Here is a 19,026-nt window from a genome sequence, read left to right on the forward strand (position 1 = left end):
CAAAATCTCTCATATTTCCTTAGCTCTTGTTGATCCAATGATCCTTGGAAAGATGGTTTCAGAGACTATTTGTTAAATGAAGAAGAGGACTTTTCCATCATTTTTCTTATTCTCCTTTAATTGTTCCTTTTGGACATTCGTTAGAATCATTATCGATTCAGGTTCTACATATATCCAGATTCAACCAGATCCCAAATTTCTTGTGATTGCGTAAGATTTTCATCTTAATGCTCCAAAAATCATAATTTTTTCTAGCAAATATTGGAATAAAAGGGTTATTGGCTATTTCTATAGCTGAATCTTGATGAAGATTCAAATAAATTCAGACACAATATTAGAATATTAAAATTCTGCAGAAAATATAGAAGAATGGAAGAGGGTTGAAAACTTTCTTCTTTCTTGTATTAGCTTCTTATTTATTTTTTCTTCATACACAAGACAGATTTTTTACTTGTCCTTTATATGAGGCATTGCCGCAAATCCCAACCATACATTTGCTCCCATCTAATCATGAAGGAAAAGATGCTTAAAAGACATAAAAACAGTCCTCAAATTAAGAAAATACCAAAATAGAACATTAACCTCAACAAGCTTTAAATGTATTCTTGTAAAATTAGATTGCCCCTCGATGGCCTTGGGAGAAATAATGGTCATCTGAGGCTTGAGTGGCCATCAACGATTGCAACATTCTCCTGCGCTATTGCTAAGGAAAGCTCATAATCAAGGAAGATATAATTGCGGAAAACCCCTTGTTTTATTATGGGGGTTTAGTAGATTAATTTTCAATACTGAAATACAAGAGGTTCCCACTATTATAGGGTTCTGAAAAGGGTCATAATATATGCAGTCTTATTCTCTTACAGAGATGATAAACTTACAGATTCAAACTAATTACATCAAGGAGGACAACTTATTTGATCGCTAATGACGAAGGCCTCAAGCACAAGAATCTAACTTGTCTCCTAATAAAGGTAATAAAGAAGATTTAGTTGTAGAATTTCCACTCCCCTCACTCGTCTTCTTTGATCCACTATCCTTAGCTTTAGCCCACAAAAGGAGATATAATCCCACCACCACCAGTGCAGCTCCTATAATGCTGCAAATCCTATCAACACAAGATTTAGGCCATCTAATTAGCAGTGAAGTAAAGTAGAAAAATTATTTATTGATAAGTGAAGTGGAGTCAAATGCAATGAAGGGTTTTGTTGGATCTAAAGTGAAAATGTAAATTTCGGTTTTACTTCACTTTTGAAGAGATTTCACTCACCTTAGTTCTAATCAAGCAGACCCTGAAGTTCAATCCAAAGGAAAAGCCGTAAAATATAAGACAAATAGCTTTAGAACTAACCTCTCAAATTGAACTTCTTTTCTCCGAAAGTTTGTCTCTAAGAGAAAGGAGAAGATGATGATAAGTGGGCCAAATGCTGAAGCAAAAACGGGCCCCATCTTATGTATGCACCAGGTTGTGGCATAATAGCATAAACCAGTCATGAAGATTCCCTGTGTACAAGTAGCTTAACGTTTGAGAACATTTACTTAAAAACAAACATGAGACTATAAATTAAGTTTCAAAATTAATCCAGGATTCTTGACTCGACCCAACCTTATTGGGTCCTTTTTTTTTTCAAGAGGGTGTATCGGAGAGAAGACTGTAGGGAAAGTACAATGGCTAGTTAAACCTTTTTTTTTTAAGGGGCCGCTAGGAGTCATACAAAAACCCACAGAGAGTGAAGGAAAGACTCCATAAAGGGGAAAGATTGGGGGCTTAAGAGGGCCACTCTCCATTTGGCTATTTAACCTTCCTCATGGGTATTCTTGCTTAACACTTGACTGGAAGGGGGAGTGGTTTAATATTTCAAGCATGCCAAGACCCAATTTCCATATCAGCATAGCAGACATGCATATCTTGTGTTTTTATCACGTGGAAGAATGATGCGGTAATTCTAACCATTGAATATCAAATAATGACATGAATTAACCACATGTCAAATTTCAGACTTTAATTCAATATATAACCTCTCAGGCTGCATATCCTCTCCCAAGGTATTTCCATGGGTACAATAGTTCCATGAATCCTCTTGATGGTATAGTCCCAGACTTTCAATTCTTTCTTTTCCCACTTTGAAAATTTTGCATTGAGTTGAAACTTTATATATATATATATATATATTCCCTCAAAATCAACCTTAAAATCCATGGATACAGAATGATGCACGGATCAATTCCTATTGCTGTCATTCATCGTATCAAATACAAACCAATGAAAAATGTCAAACCCAGAGCCGTTAAACGATCTCCAAAAGGACAAACCCTTTACCTTGAAACCAACTATATCCAAGGTCAAGTCGTTTATCCCAGGCTCGTTCAGTGGAAAGACATCTCTTTCCCTGATGAGTGAAAATTACAAACCACCATTCCTCAACCCCAGATCTCAAACACCAATATCCAGTCCATCTCCCAGACTATAGATGGTTTAGTAACCTCCGGTTTAACCGATAAATGCCCCAAAGCGCCTACCAAAGTTCTCGAAGGTCTTGCTCTGGTGCTTCGACCTCTTCTAATTCAAATTATTTTCCCTTGAGTCCGCCCCTCAAGATTCCTCCTCCTATCTAAAACCTTTCTGGAGTTAATTCCAATCAAAATGTTGTCCATGGAACATATGAAACTTCATCCATTCCAGATTCAACTCATTCTGATCAAAATCACCCCCAATCTCCTACCTAGTCCGAGGTGGCTGCACCTCAACGTGACCCAGGAGTCTATATGCTTCAAACTAGTAAAGAATATCAAATTGACAAACCCTTACTTCGAACTGATTTCGAATCACCAAAAAATAAACCAAAACGTGATTGGTTATTCAAAACTTTTAATCTTGAACAACAAAATCAAATTAGAACAAATTGGTATAATTTTATGACAAATCTTAAAGCAAATGTTTTCTTTTTTACATACTTTGATATTTATACCCAAGACAATAATTTAGATTACCCATGACATAATCAAATTTGTACCCAAACTGCTACCCATAAATCTTGAACCCTTAGCGCCGGTCCAACTACTACTGCTATCCGTCCCCCGGTGGAAAGTATCAAATATGCCTTCAAAAACACAAAATTAACTGCTTCATGAAAAGGGCTTAGCCCTGTACACTAATATCAGGTTAAAGAGACAGATTAACAAGGAAAACAAATTCTATAAAAAAGAATTAGGAGATTTTTGTGAGCAATTTGACTTTGCTCCTCTTAGGCCACCGACAAAACATAAACATAAACACAAATCTTCTTGCAAATATTATAAAGATTTTTACAAATAAAAAAATTATGTTCCCCACAAACCTTTCACAACTCCAGAGTTTTACCAAAAACCTTCTTCAAGACCAAAATATAACAAATACAAGAAGCCTTTCAAGGCACTTAAAAATCAAAGAGATTCTAAACCAGATCAAACTTCCTAAGGATGCTTTAAGTGTGGTAAACCTGGCCACATCGCCAAGTATTGTCGAGTCTTAAAAAGAATTAATTTTTTACAAATTTCTGAAGAAAATAAATCCCAAATTTTAGCCTTTTTTCAAGACACTTCTTCCTCATCTTCTGATGAGCAAAATTACAAACTAAACCAAGTAAAAGCTTCCAAGCATTCTGTCTCCAGCTCTACTGATAATGACAATTTCCAAGCATGTGCTTGTGATTCTTGCATTATTGGTTTAAGTTGTGAAGATTGTGCTCCCAAATCTATTCGCATGTTGCGAGCATCTCCTCAATTAAATATTTTTGAATACATTGATAATTTGACAGACCCCGAACACAAAAAGGCATGTCTTGAACACCTCAAACAAATATCAAAAAGCAGACCACTGTCCAACCTTATAATTTACAGAATATACTTCACAAATTTGATAAAATACAAACCTCTGCCCCTGACCATTCCACTCGAATCAAAACCTTGAGACCACTACTGGAACCCTACAGCATGAAATCAAAACTATCAAACAACAATTATCCCTCCTATCTCAGCAAACACCTCCGCAAAACCCTACAACCAAAGAACCAATTCCAAATTAACCTTTTAAAAATCCTTTTGCTAATGATACCCCTCCTCCAGGATTCCTCCTTAGTATTTCTTTCCAAAATTAGTACATCCACATAACCCTTGTGGTTAATACCTCTTTCAAACTCTCAACCATTGCCCTTGTTGATTCAGGAGCCCAGCTCAACTGTATCAATGAAGGCCTCATTCCAACCCAGTACTATAAATGTACTACCCAACGGCTTGCTACGGCAAATGGGTCTAGGTTGAATGTCCAGTACAAATTATCCAAGACCCATGTCTGTAAAAATGGTCTTTGCCTTCCCCAAACCTTCCTTCTGGCCAAAGACCTTGACCAAACTATCATCCTCGATCAACCATTTCTTGAAACTCTTAAACCATTCAAAATTACCTAAGACAGTATAACTACCAAATTTCAAGGCCAAAATGTTATTTTTCCCTTCATACAATCTCAAACTTCTATTAACCAAAGCACCAATAAAACTAAACAATTTTCGGTCAACCATTTCTTGAAACTCTTAAACCATTCAAAATTCTGTGTTTTTTAGTATCAGAAGCAGTTAATTCTGTGTGTATATATATATATATATATTAACCAAGGTGTCTGGGCCAACATACACTCATCTTGACTAATTCTCGGGGAGACTAACGTAACAACCCACCGCCACGGTCTCCACTTAAATCATAGATGCATAAATGGGGAATTAAACCTAGGATTGTGCACCTATCCACACAATCCCCAATTCACCTTAACATGAGTTAAAACTTTATATGTGAATAGAAGAACATGAAATCCAATTGTCCACAAAATTTCAACCCCATCAGCCACGTTGCATTTATTTAAGGAATACGGATCTACTGTTGGGTGAGGGTTTGCTGAACCCAGTTCGCATGCTAAAATATAAGAAATCATTTCACCAAAAAAAAAAAATATATATATATATATAAGAAATCATGAATGAGGTTTTCTTTTTTATTATTATTATTTTAATATGAGCAGATAAAAAGAATGTTCTTTGGTTGCTCGCTACACCTAAACACAAGGGATGCCTCCACATTAGCCCCATATTGACGCAGGACTGCACGAAGAGAGAGCTTCCTTTTCCCTTATGTCATACAATTGATATAAAAAGCCCACAATTTCCCATTTATCCAATCCAGAGTCCAAACCATAAAAATCTATCCAACAATTGGATTCGAGAGATCAACATTCTTGGTGCACTTGGGCCTAAATTGTTGAGGGAATCTAGGTTGGGCTTAGGTATGGGTTAGCCCCTGCATCAGGCGCTTAGGTATGGGTTCACATATGACGCGAACCTCATATCCTATGCCAGGCCAGTTCAACCAAATATGCTGCCTCGGTGCTTAGGCAAAAATGGTTATGCAAACAATGCAAAGGAGAGAGGGTTCCCCAAACCGTTATATAGTGTGGTTCGAATGATCTCACCCCACACCAAAGATGGTGTTGACAACGGTATATTTCACATGGAACCAACCACATGATTATTTAAAAACAATAGAACTTAAGAGATTGTTGTTTGGTCATGTAGTTTCTGCATCAAGTGTGGGGCCACTGAGAGTACATACAAATGCATCTACCTAGCTGGAATTTTTTATTCCATGGGAGTGGCATAGTAATTTTGCAAGCTCTTATATCTGGACACACCATCCACGAGACCAGGTAGTTTCCCGGTCTCACAGCGTGCCCTTGCACCCCAACATAGGGAGTGTGAAATGACAATCACACTCCTCCTGCATGTGAACTCTCGTTGGCTGGGATGCTGCATGGATGCTGATGCAGGGGCTATGCTCCCAATCAGAAACCATTTCCCCTAATAATAAATTTGAGGGACCGAGAAAGAAGTTTACCCCGTAAAGAATAGTTAGAACCTGAAGACTTCCCTCCAACCTGATCTTCCAAGCAGTAGAACTTCTATCTATGAAGGTTGCAATAGCAACGGTTTGAAGTGTTCCACAAAAGCTGATCATGGCAGACCATGACACATCTCCTTGATAAGTAGTTGTGACATGTTCCTGCACAACATGTCTAACTGTTTAACTTTTATAAAAACTCTAATGTGATAGATATGTTTTATTACAAAATTGTATATTAAGGTCAAAAGCTATATATATATATATATTAACACATACAGTTAGCTTTCACGCATGGATAACAAGATTAAGTTTTATTTATTTATTTATTTTTATTTTTTTAATACTCATGGAGAAGGAAGAAATCCTTTCCAACCAATGATGTGACCCTACAATTCGATTCTTGTGCTATCATTAATTTACGCCCTTTGTTATATAGGGTCAAAGATACCTTTCCCCATCTTAACCAAATGGTTAGATCCCCATGATTATGGATGAAGAGAAACATAGGTTTTGTTGCTCATAAGATTAAGGTTTATTTTCGTACACCCGTGGAGAAGAATGAATCCCTTTTCTAGTGTTGATGTGATCCTATGATTGAACTTATGTGTAATTACTAACTCATATGATCGAAAATACCTTTCCTCTTCCTAGTCAAATGATAAGATCTCCATGGTTCTCTCTTCACCATAGGTGAACTAAAATTGGGTCCTAGAACGTATATAGAAAATTCATCCTATTATCATGTCACGCTACTAACTTAACATAGCCTTATTAAATTCAATGACAGAATAAAAATGCTAAGCTCGGAGAGTCTATATTAAATCTCATGAGCTTTACATCACAATCACCTATATGATATAATATGTTGGGAAAGAGATTCGAACATAAATAATTTGTGAATTTTTCCCGATGCTCTCTCATAAAAAGTGAGAGCCTTCCACATTCTAAATGGGACATTCAATTGTTAAAAAGAGTCTAATTCTTGCAACTTAGATTACATTTTAAACACATGATTCCCTTGGATATATATATATATATATATATATAATTCCCTATGATCTTGCTAAATGGGACATTCAAAATGTTATCAATTGTTCAATTGTTAAAGACATGATTCCCTTGGTCCTGGAATTGTGAATGTCATCCTCTAAGCAGTTTTAAAGCCAATAGTTTAATCCATTTAAAAAATGATTTTAGGGTAGGCACGTTTAGAGTCCGTTTAGAATTAAATAGGTCCATAGCCCGTTTAAGGTAGCCCGATTAAAGCCCGACACCAACCGGTCCGATCACAAACCGTACCATGCCCCCAAAATCTAGGCCCATTTAAGTAAACGGGCATTCACGATGCAAGTATTTTACACTGCCAGGCCCGGTTAGGCCCGACCGATTAACACCCCTAGCTCTACCTATCAAAGGAAATGTGGAGGGAACGATCCCTATGATCTGTTTATCCATCGGTGTAAAAGGCGGAGAGTGATCTGTTCACAATCTAACAATTTTCTTTTTCCCATAAATAAATAAGGGAAAAAAGAAGCCTAAAGGCAGCGTGGCCTTGTGCCCAAACACAAACAGAGGGTGCTAAAATGATCATCTTATCTCAAATGAAAAGTAGAAATCTCATCCTAGTTTATGCCTCCACACGAGCTCCCATTTTCCCTTGTAGTGGCGTAAAGCTACATCGCCTTTTAAGGAAACCTCCCCATAATCACCACCTGGGTTATGTGGCCATTGTACCAGCAACGGTACCAATAGTGAGATGCACAAACCTCCAACCATAACGGCCCAGTGGTCTATTACCACCCTTATGTTTGGGTGTAGGGGCACGACCTGGTACCGATCTTTTCCCCATAAATAAAAGAAGGGAAAAAGATTTCCATTTGGAAGAGTGTATGCACTAGACACACATGGTGGGGCATAATGACCGCACCACCCCCTTCAAACCCAAAATCTCACAGCGATTGATGCTTCAATGCATGCACCCATTGGCCGTGTGTTGTTGTAGGATCCACACCACCAAAAATAAAAATCTACCCCATAAAAGTAAGAATAAATTACACTCCTCTCCCTTGTACTTTAAATATCAATTACCTCACTCTAATTTGGAACCCATCAAAACTCTTCCCTGAAGTTCCAAGATGCCTACTTTTGTCCCATTATTTACTAACAGTGTTGGATGGTGAACTATAAAGGCAACCATACCCTTATCACATCTGAAATCCCAAATCTAATATATTAAAAGACAAACTTACCCCTCTAATCTCTAAAACCCCAAACCAAGCCTCTTCAATTGAATTTAGGGTAGAGAAAGAGAGAACTGTGGCGACTTGAGTGAGGTAGCATCAACTCCTAGATTTCCAATAATTTCCTGAGGGCATCGACTTCTTGGATCCGGTGTCCTCATCAGAAGATGAGCTTGACTCAGAGACCTCTTCACTTCCACTCTCCTCAGTTGTGCTCTCATTAGTATCAATATCTCTGCTCTTTCTACTTCTCCTTGTTCTCTTGGTGCTATAGCTACTCCTATTCTTCCCTTGCCTACTACACATTCTTCTAGATTTCTTCCTCCCTTTCGTATCTTCTTCATTTGAATAATAAGAAGTCACTGACTCGCTTACGTCCTCATTCAATTCAGTTTCTATGGATGATTTTCTACTTTCATGCCTTTGAGAAACTAATGATTTACTCTTTCGCCTAATACTCCGTCGGCTTCTACTCTCCTCCTAGACTGGGAATCATCCATGTCCGAAAATATTTCTCTTGATTCTTCAGATTCAGAGTCACCACGACTACAACGGTGACCAATTTTGTTCTCTTACGAATCTCCCCTCTCGATCAGCCTTTTGGTTGTCTTTATCTGCCATTTCTTTGGCTTCATTAAGAGGTTCGTAGCAAACCCTTCTATATCGAGAGGAGGACTGGGTGTGCAATTCCAAATACAATTTTTGAGGCCCTTCCTTAGTTTCTGGCATTTAAACCTACGATGCTCTTCGTAGCTCAATCCCTTCAACTCCTCATCAGATTTGGTATCAGGGAACACCCATCCCGAAAATCCTAGCGATCGTGATCGAATTTTCATGGGCTACCATGGGTTAGGGTTCCATTAGAGTTAGGGCTTCTCCTATGTTTGCTATGGTATCCATTTGAGTCTTATTAGTTAAGATAGAAACCTTTTCTATAATTGGCAACTATATATTCTGATGCATCTCCTTTAAGACTCTAGCTGATCCATATCTTCTGAGATATGAATCATTATCACATGTGAAATCCTAATTGATTGTAATCTTCTCTTTCCTAGTTTGTGTGGATAACTAGGGCACACTTGTGTACTCTATATATATTCTCTATTGAGAGAATTAAAATATAATGAAATACTGAATTTAACATGGTATCAGAGCCATACAGCTAAAGCCTCTATACCCTAGTCGATCTCCCCTCCCACCTTTGTATCTCTTTCATGGCGCAAGAAATTCCCATCGCAGATAACTCCCCTGTCACTGAGGTTAGCTCTATTACTCCTTCTTCCACCACTCGTTCTCTCACGTCTGCCGCCTCTTCTCACCATTATGTGTCTCTCAAATTGACATTCAATTTTTTTTTTTTCAATGGCGTAAACAATTGGTCACCTTCCTTAAAGGCCAAAATTTTTATTCTTTTGTTGATGGTTCCTCTTGTTGTCCTTCCGATGCAATTGCGGCTGCGACCTGGAAACAACAAGATGTTGCCACTACCAGCATGCTCCTCACTTCATTCTCTAAAGTTACTCCCCTTGTACTCGAAAAGGATTCCAGCCATAAGATCTGGACTGCGATATAGGTGCCTTTGGTTATACTTCTTCCACCCGACTAATGTCCCTCAACATAAGTCTTCAGAATCTTCAACAGAAGCCTAATGAATCGGTTGCCTCTTATCTTCAACATGCCAAGTTGCTTTCTGATGAGTTGGCCATTGTAGGAAAACCACTCCAACCCAATGACTTCAACATCTACGTGCTCAGATCTCTCTGCACTGATGTTCAGGATATTGTTCCCTCCACCTTGACATGTTTGGAACCTCCTTCTTATATTGAACTCAGTGGACTTCTTCTCAGCCATGAAAGCATGCGCTCCTTCTAGAAACTCAAGGTAACTAATGTCTCAGCCATAGCTACACTAGCCTTCACCAATGCTGCCCAATCCAATGTTCCTACCCCCCTGATTCCTGTTCCTCCTCTAGCCACAGTTCTGGCCGAGGACATTATGGGACAAACCGCACAGCCCGTACCTACTATTAGGGGTGTCAATGGGCTGAGTTAAAACCCAGTCCAACCCTAAGGTCTCTTAACTCATCCCAAGCCCAACCCAGCCCTAGGTCGGGCTGGGATATCTCAACCGAGGCCCAACCCAACCCTGATGGACCCTGATTGGGCTAGGTTTAACTTAATCTAGTCCAACCCAATACTATCTATCACTTGGTTGCTTGATATTGATGCATTGCAGAGGAAAAAGATCAAAGTTTTTGTACGTGTGTAGATTGTGGAAAATGAAAGATTTTTTTTCTATAAGTACCCATTAATAATTATTAGCATATTTATATGATTATATACTTAATACACATGATTGGGTTGGATTGGGTTGGGTTGGGTCGGGTTGGGTTGTGTTGAGACCTCAACCCAAGCCCAACCCAACCTTGCCTTGGGCCTGAAAATCTCAACCCTAACCCACCCTATGGACTGAAATCTCAGTCCAACACTTGTTCTAGCTCAGGGCAGGCTAGGGCTAGTTCACGTTGAGCAGGCGTTTTTGACACCCCTACCTGCTACTACCACCCTCAATGCCAGGCCCAATCACCCTATCCCCCAACAACCCTACAACCCATATACCCCCCAACCCGTTTTTCACTATAGCACCACTGGCCTTCTTCCAACTCCCTCATACCTCCATCTCCTGCCCTCACATGGTACCTTGACACAGGCGCAACCCACCACGTCACCTAAAGTATCCAATACCTCTACTTTTATGATCCTTATGGTGGTTCAAACCTGCTTCATGTCAGTAACGGTAAAGGTCTTCAGCTCTTCATGTTCCTACTATTACTAAGCCTCTCTTGTCCATTCAAAAGTTCAACAGTGATAATAATGTTTATTTTGAATTTCACCTATCTCATTTTCTTGTCAAAGATTAGGTTTCAAAAACAACTCTTTTGTTCTTACCGAGTAATGGCGGGCTATATACTATGTCTTTCCCCTCTCCTCTTGGAGTTCGTGTTGCTGAATGCACATCCATCAACGGTTGGCATCACCGACTCACCCTCATGCAAGCCTTTTCCATTTTATCTTACGTGTCAATAATATGCCGTGTCAGTCCATGCGACTATAGTCTGTTTGTCCATCTTGTCAATTAGGGAAGGCTGGTCATTTGTCTTTAAAAGAAACACATAGCCGTAATTTATTTCCTCTTGATCTCATTCACAATGATGTATGGGGACCCTCTAACACCGTATTTGTTAATGGTTTTGGTTCCTTTGTAATTTTTGTTGATGACAATACAAATTTTATTTGGTTCTACCCTATTGCGAAAAAATCAGATGTTTTTCAAATCTTTTTTCAATTTCAGGACTTTGTTGAACGGAAATTTTCAAGAAAATTTAAAGTCGTGCAAATTGATTGGGGTGGTGAGTACCGTTTTATCCCCTCATTTTTTACCCCTCTTGGTATCTCCCATCGTGTTTCTTGTCCTCACACACATGAGCAATAGGGATTTGTGGAAAGACGTCATCAGCATATTGTCAAAACTGGTCTTATCCTTCTTGCTCATGCATTAGTCCCTAAGTAATACTGGGATTTTGCTTTTGAAACTGCAGTTTACTTAATTAATCGTATTCCTTCCTCTACTTCCAATCGTGTCACTCCTTTTCAACTTGTGCATCATCGTCAACCTGATTATTCGTTCTTGGGCATATTTGGTTGTCTTTGTTTTCCCTATCTCAGGCCCTACAATCGCCATAAGATGGATTTTCGGTCCTCTCCCTGCATTTTTCTTGGTATGGTCCATCTCACAATACAATGGCTATCATTGTCTTGACCTGTCCACGAAGCGCATCTATATAGCACGCCATGTTCGGTTTGATGAGTTTGTTTTTCCCTTTCTCACCTCCATCCTTGGTTCATCTCCTACCCCTTCTTTTGCCTCTGTCTCTGCCTCTTTTCCCTGGGGCACCATCCCCACTCACATATCTCCACCAGCAACACCTCTCTCTTTGTTGCCGACCCCTATCATGTCCTCACCACCAGCCCTTGCACCAGCACAGGGACCAATCAGTGAGGTGCACAGGCATCCAACCAAGAGGACATAGTGGTCTTTAAGCCACCCTTATGCCTAGACATAGAGGTGCGACCTGGTAGCGATCTTTACACCATAAAAAAAAAATAAAAAGAAAAATAAAAAATAAAAATAAAAACTCCATCTGGGAGCAAAGTGCCTACACCTAGACACACAAGATGGGGCATAATGAATGCCTGCCCCTCTTCGGCTAAAAATCTCACCGGAATTGATGCTTCAATGCACACACCAATTGGAATAGAATCTACATAATAGGGATTATTTATTGTACTTCTTTTTATGTTCATTATGCAAAATCCAACTCCCTCAGGTGATATGTGACAACATTCAACTCTTAAGTGGATTAAAATTCTACTTTTTACCATATGTTTTGTAGTTGATTTAGAGAATTATAGAATTATTTTTCAACCAAAAAAACAAAAACAAAAATGGGTATCGGCATCAGATATGGACTTACCAACAACACATTCAAGGAAGCAAGAGCGAAGAGTGAAACCAAATTAGCGAGATAACCAATAAACCGTTCTCCAGTCGCCGGAAAACCATTTTTTGACAAGTGGTTTTGAGGCACCTTTCTCTGCTGTAGAGCACCATAGCGATAGTCCCCAGTACCGACAGAGAGATTCCCCATACCTTTGCTTGGCCGTTGATGCTGCAAAACCTGAAAGTCTCTCGCCGGAAAACCACTGCCATTACAAAAACCACTGCAGTATTTGTGTTCAATAGTATGGTCTGGAAAGTTGCAGACACAAAGCGAAGACTCCATGTCAACAGTAACTTCCCTAAGGGTATCCTTCCAAACCCAAAAACAAAATCCAAGAAAGAAGAAATTAAAGCTTATTATTACCTTTTAAAATAAAAATTCTTGAATAATTCTATATAATTGGTATATGAGAAATTACTGTAAGAAGCCCAAGAAGAAAGCCCAGCTGAGTGTCTGAAATGTGATCGGTGGCCTCTTCCCTCTGCAAGAAATTGAGCAAATATGAGAGAGAGAGAGAGAGTGAGAGAGAGAGAGAGAGAGAGAGAGGGGGGGGGGGGGGAGATGGGGTTGATACTTTTCGAGGAAGAAGGCAAGGGAGGAGGGGAGGAGAGTGGCGAGGATGTGCTCGTAGGCAACAAAAACAGTGGCGCTTGCTCCTCCAGAGATGTAGGAATGAAGGAGAACTATGAAACCTGCTGTGATTAGAGATGATATAATCATGACGAGATGAGGTGTGTATCTCTTAACTGATCTGCTCACCTCCATTTCTGCTTCTGCTTCTGCTCTCTAAAATTTGGGAAAAATATTTCCCTTTCCGTTTGGATGATCTATGGTGGATTGGTCCAACATTTTGGCGTCTTATACATTAACAAAAAGTAGGGAACTTTTATAGTCAATTGGCCCTACATTTGGTTGGTTGTATATTTTTCTGGACTTTGGAGCGCTTGTGCTCCGTATGTTTTCACTTAAAAAACGTTAAGAGGTAAATTTTTCTATAAAATAGAATTTTTCAATTTTTTTTTTTTTTTTACATTAAATTTTTTTAAAAACATGTAAGCGTTTTGTGTCCGAAAACAACTCTGAGCTAGACGCGCATGCCAGAAATCCAATGTGCACCCTGGAAAGGGGGCACGGTGGTCATTGCATGGGTACAGTGGCTATTGTCATATTGAAAACTGAAAAAGTAGATTTTTTTTTTTTTTGGTATCTAAGAGAAAACTTCCATGTAAAAGGGGGCATGGGCACAATGGCTGCCAAGGTTTTAAAACTTGGTATCGGTATCGATATCTGTTATAGCCGAAATCGATATGATACGGATTGATATTGGTAAGGATTGGTCAAGGATCGGTTAAGGGTCAGAAATCGTGCAGTTTTCCCAGATAGGTCATGATATCGGCTAGGATCGGTCAAAAAAATATTTTTTAAAAAATCTAAACAAATTCAGATAAATGAAAAAATCAAAATGAAATAAACCACAAAGTGTCTACCAACTTATAAGACAAAGTGTCTACCAAACTATAAGAGGAAATATTAAACTTATGACTACTTCCACCAATGACCAGCTTGGCAAGAAGATTTGGGATGAAGCCAACTTGGTTTGCTACTCAATCAAGGGACTGGTGATAAGGATTCCACCAAGGATCAGCTTGGCAAGAAGATTTGGAATAAGGCCAAGCTTGGTATATTACTCAATCAAGGGATTGCTGATAAGGATTCCATCAAGGACCAACTTGGCAAGAAGATTTGGGATAAAGCCAAGCTTGGAGTATTGCTCAATCAAGGGATTATTGATAATGATACTAGTTGTAAGAGAATATGATAAATTTGGTTTCCTTAAAAAATCCAAATTATCCCTATAAAATGATTGTAATCTCACAAGATGATTATTATTGAAAGAAACATCTTTCCTTCGACTAGAGCGACATCATCAACACAAATGCAATAGCTTGGTCTATTGATGTCCCATCACTAGTTGGGGCAGAAGCAAGAGTCATCGATTCGGTCTGAACAACAAGCAAAACAATGCTGAAGATGAGAGTGATGATGGCCAATACTCCAAAGGAAACCCTAAGAACTGCCATTTTTTTTTCTTTTTTTCCTTTTTAAATCACTTGTTTGAAACTCTCTCTCTCTCTCTCTCTCTCTCTCTCCTTCCTGTTCGTCCTTTATAAGTTAAGTTTAAAAAAATATTTTTTTAACGAATTGTGTCGGATCGGTATCTAATACCCATGATGATACAGATACCCATCTCAGGGTCGATCAAGTATCGGGATCGGTCTCAATCGATACCAATCAGATACGGTCGATCCGACACCAATACTTGATTCCATGGTGGCTACTCTCAGACTGAACACTTTGTCCCAAAAAAATATATTGAAAACTGAGAAGTGGAAATTTTTTATCTAAGAGAAAATTTCCATGTGAAAATATTATTTTAATGAATATTTTACTAAAATCTATTTTTTGGGGAGTTTAAAATAAAACTATCATTGGAAAATCATAGGTTTAAGACCCGACTCATTGTGTCAAAAACTTTTATTGACTCAAAAAGAATAATTTGGAATCAAACGGTGGGTCATGTTTTTTTCTTAGCCATTAATTGTTCTTGCCCTCCCTTACCCACCACTTCTCGACCTCATGTTATTTCGGGTTTAAAGTGCCCCTCTCGACTTTAAAAGGCGAGAGAACCCTGTCAATTTGGCATAGAAAACATCAAATCAGCGAACCAATTGGAGTGCATGCTAAAGCATATTCAGTGCACGTGTAGCACGGTCTTTTTACACCCTGCACGGTTTGGATATTTATGTGCCAAATTGGTAGGATTATTTTTCTCATTTTTAACTGTTGGGTACCCAATGTTTGTAAAAATTGTATGTTGGGTACCTAACCTTGGTGGAATTATAGTTGGAGTACTTATTCATATAATTTTACTTATACCTCAATCGTAATTTTACAGCACCGCCGTCACGGTTGCTGCCACCACAACCTCCCCTCTCCCCCTCTTCCCCTCCCCACCGCTTTCTATCTTGTATTTTTCCTTGAAATGAATAAACCTGGTTTTCATCATCTCTACCAGACTAAACAATTGGCAATCCATTACTTGCAGCACTGCCATTATTTGCTCGATTTTTGTAGCGGTTACTTCTTCCAAGTCTCCTTCTTACTTTGTAAAAAGAAAAGCAAAATAGAGGATTGGAGATTACCTCAGTGGAGCTTTCCTTGCAGGGGAATGGATCAGATTGCACCACGCGTCGATCCGCATGAATAGCAACGAATGACGGATTGTGACAATCTTGCTAGGTAATGTTCCACCCTCCAAATCTAAAGATTGCAATGGAGATCCTTGGAGACACAATCATAGGAGAGAGATAAGAGAGAGAGAGAGAGAGAGAGAGAGCACTTGAGATTAGGTCAAAATCTTACTTCGTTGTGGCCAAACCCTCTTATTTATAGAAATTTGACTAACTAGGGTTCCTAATCCTTGTGGGTCTATCATTACTCAAAGTGGGCGACCCATGAACGAACTGGGTTAAAATCCAATCCGACCCTGTTCAATTAACATCTCCCACTCACTCACTCAAGATGGACATACTCAATTGTCTATTTTAGGAGTTTCTTTACAATAGGTGTCTCATCATACAGGAAATGGAGCGTGCGACGTAATGAGATAGTATGAATAGGAGTGATATATCAAGTGTTCATCGAACTAACATAGCACATTACTCACCAAATCTGGGGCACCCTAAAAAATCAACTACACCAAATCTAGCACTCTCGATCCCTCATGATGAGAAATGCTGACCTTAAAACATATAATGTGCTCATGAATATATCGAAACAAAAATATGATAAGTCACATTGAAAATAAGCCACAAAACAAGGGTACAATTTCAAATAGTTTTTTCAAAGCCCATATGTCAATTCGACTATTCCCAACTGCTTTCCCAATCATGTTCCCCTGAACCGCATCATCCATGATCCTAAGGAGCATGTCAAAGTAGCGTCATTGAGCATCCTCTTCATAACATGGTCTTAGATAGGGGGTTTCCATAGGATCAACTTAGTTTGATCCAAGTGGCTCACACAGCGACGAAGAAAGGATCCATTCAGTCACTCTCACAAACGATCGTAACAAAGCATTAGAGAATAAAATGTTTGCTATGGTGCAACTCCTACTAAGGTGGGCATGTCACTCATAAAATAAAAAGAATAACATGCAAGTCTGGGTTTAGTCGTACTTTCAAGCACCTAACCTGAGTCAATTAGCCTCGTCGCCCTTATGGCTCCTGCTTGTATTCTTACACTCGACTATAAACAGGCTACACTAAGATGTGGGATCTCTGTGATTCATCATAGAAATGTCTCATCTTAGCTCTAACTAAGGTGCCACTTAGCTAAAAAGTTGTATGTTCATCTTGCTCACAATCTTTAAGCGCCAAGGAGAATTTGACTCATTTTTCTCGTTGTTTTCAAGCACCAAGGTTAATCACCAGTGTGATTAGGTCGATTCAAGGTTGGTGACATATTTACAAATAAAATTTGTACACAAGCAACTAACCCTAAAGTATTATATGACTCATATATAAATCAAAGAGCAATAACAATAATGTCTAAAGAAAATGTCAAAACTCAAAATACAAATCATCCACGTCTAGGTCCCAGATTCCTAACATGAGTAAGAAAACATCCCGAGAAATAGGCTTAGTCAATGGATCAGCACCATGCTACTCATAGAGATATGCTTCAAAACAACTTCCCTTTGCACAAAATATCTTGATTGTAATGTGATATCTGATGTCTATGTGCTTGACTTTCCTATGGAACTTGGGATCCTTAACGAATGCCAAAACTGTTGTATTATCACAATGTACAAGCACTGCATCTCTTGAATGAGTGATAATTTCAAGACACTGTAAGAACCTCCTCAGCCAAACGGCCTCCTGAATGGCCGTCGAGCACACGATGTACTCAGACTCCATCTTGGATAGGGCGATGCAAGTTTACTTCTTACTACTCCAAGATACAGCCCACATCCTAAGACTAATGCATACCTGAAGTAAATTTACGCTCCTGCTGTCACTAGCCTAGTCAGCATCATTGTAGCATCTCAATCTCAAATCCGAACCACTGTAGGTGAGGGTGAGATCAATGGTCTCACAAAGGTATTGAAAGATTCTTTTCACTACCTGCCAATAACTTGGTCATGGATTACTTTGGTAATGACCAATCATGCCAACTACGAAGTATATGTATGGATGAGTGCACATCATCGCATACATCAGATTGCCTATCACAGATTCTTCTCCTCATCAATTTTAGGGCACTATTTAAGGCTCAAAGCACACGCCTTGTCTATAGGAGTGTTAATGGGTTGAGATTTGTTCATGTGAAGTCGTTTAAGGATCTTTGTTATGTAAGTCTTTTGAGACAAACTAAGAAAATTATTAAAGTAATTCCTAATGATCTTAATACCTAACACAAAGTTGGGTAATGGCAACTTTGTGTTATTAAAGTAATTCCTCATGTCCGAAAGAAGCATTGCCTTGCGTTTGACCTTCAAAACCCATTTGTTTCCAATAGTGTTATGCCCAACAGGTAGGTCAACTAACTCCTATACCTGATTCTTACTCATAGAACTCAGTTCATCCTCCATTGGAGCTTACCACTTATCCTTAATATGTGAGGCGAGTGCCTCTCCCAAAGAAGCGAGCTTATCCTCATCCATTGGAACACAAATAAGAGCTTTTCCTTCAATCTCAAAATGATGAAGGGAAATATGCCCACAAGTGCTCCTACGTGTAAGGGAATCTTGAAGATCGTCTAATGTACACTCCCATTAGGCTGATGATCAGTCTTACTTTCTCTGACGATTACAAGATGAGTTAATTCCCCACCCTCGACAAGAGCAAGTGAAATGCTTTCCTCATCCTCTATCTTAAAGAGATTGAGATCCTTACTGGCATCACTAATGTTAAGAAAGTTCGTCTCAATAAATTTGATATCCCATGACTCTATCTCGATCATTCCTCCATCAACATACATAATGTAACCTTTGAGCTATCAGAATACTTATAAAGATGTGTTTTCTAGCTCTAGGGCTAAGCTCCTAAACTTATGGGAGGTGCTGTGTACATAACCTGCTGATCCCTATGGTTGAATATGCTCTATATTTGTTTTTTTTTTTTTTTTTTTCTGCCATTCTATAACTTATAGGAGATGAAGGAACTAACTGTGAAGGCACTTGGTTAAGAATTTGGAAAACAATCAAAAGAGCATCCCCTAAAACGATATTAGGAGGTTTGC

The 19,026-nt window shown here is 38.9% G+C and overlaps 1 protein-coding gene across 3 annotated transcripts; it reads right to left on the reverse strand.

The window, feature by feature from the left end:
- Positions 1-744: 744 nt before the first annotated feature.
- Positions 745-16,048, reverse strand: LOC122068813 (WAT1-related protein At3g30340-like). Of its 3 annotated transcripts, none has more exons than XM_042632721.1 (6): positions 15,927-16,048; positions 13,142-13,204; positions 12,697-13,032; positions 5,917-6,081; positions 1,349-1,500; positions 745-1,105 (listed from the first exon to the last, which is right to left on the reverse strand). In XM_042632721.1, exons 3-6 carry the CDS (start codon positions 13,003-13,005, stop codon positions 937-939), a joined length of 795 nt encoding a protein of 264 aa, XP_042488655.1. In that variant the 5' UTR covers positions 13,006-13,032; positions 13,142-13,204; positions 15,927-16,048; the 3' UTR covers positions 745-936. The 3 variants fall into 3 exon arrangements, with proteins under 3 accessions (XP_042488655.1, XP_042488654.1, XP_042488656.1); XM_042632720.1 differs by lacking the exon at positions 15,927-16,048 and adding an exon at positions 13,483-13,567; XM_042632722.1 differs by lacking the exons at positions 5,917-6,081; positions 15,927-16,048 and adding an exon at positions 13,483-13,567.
- Between the last annotated feature and the right edge of the window lie 2,978 nt (positions 16,049-19,026).

Source organism: Macadamia integrifolia, unplaced genomic scaffold (assembly GCF_013358625.1).
Source record: "Macadamia integrifolia cultivar HAES 741 unplaced genomic scaffold, SCU_Mint_v3 scaffold46, whole genome shotgun sequence".
Classification (NCBI taxonomy): Eukaryota; Viridiplantae; Streptophyta; class Magnoliopsida; order Proteales; family Proteaceae; genus Macadamia; species Macadamia integrifolia.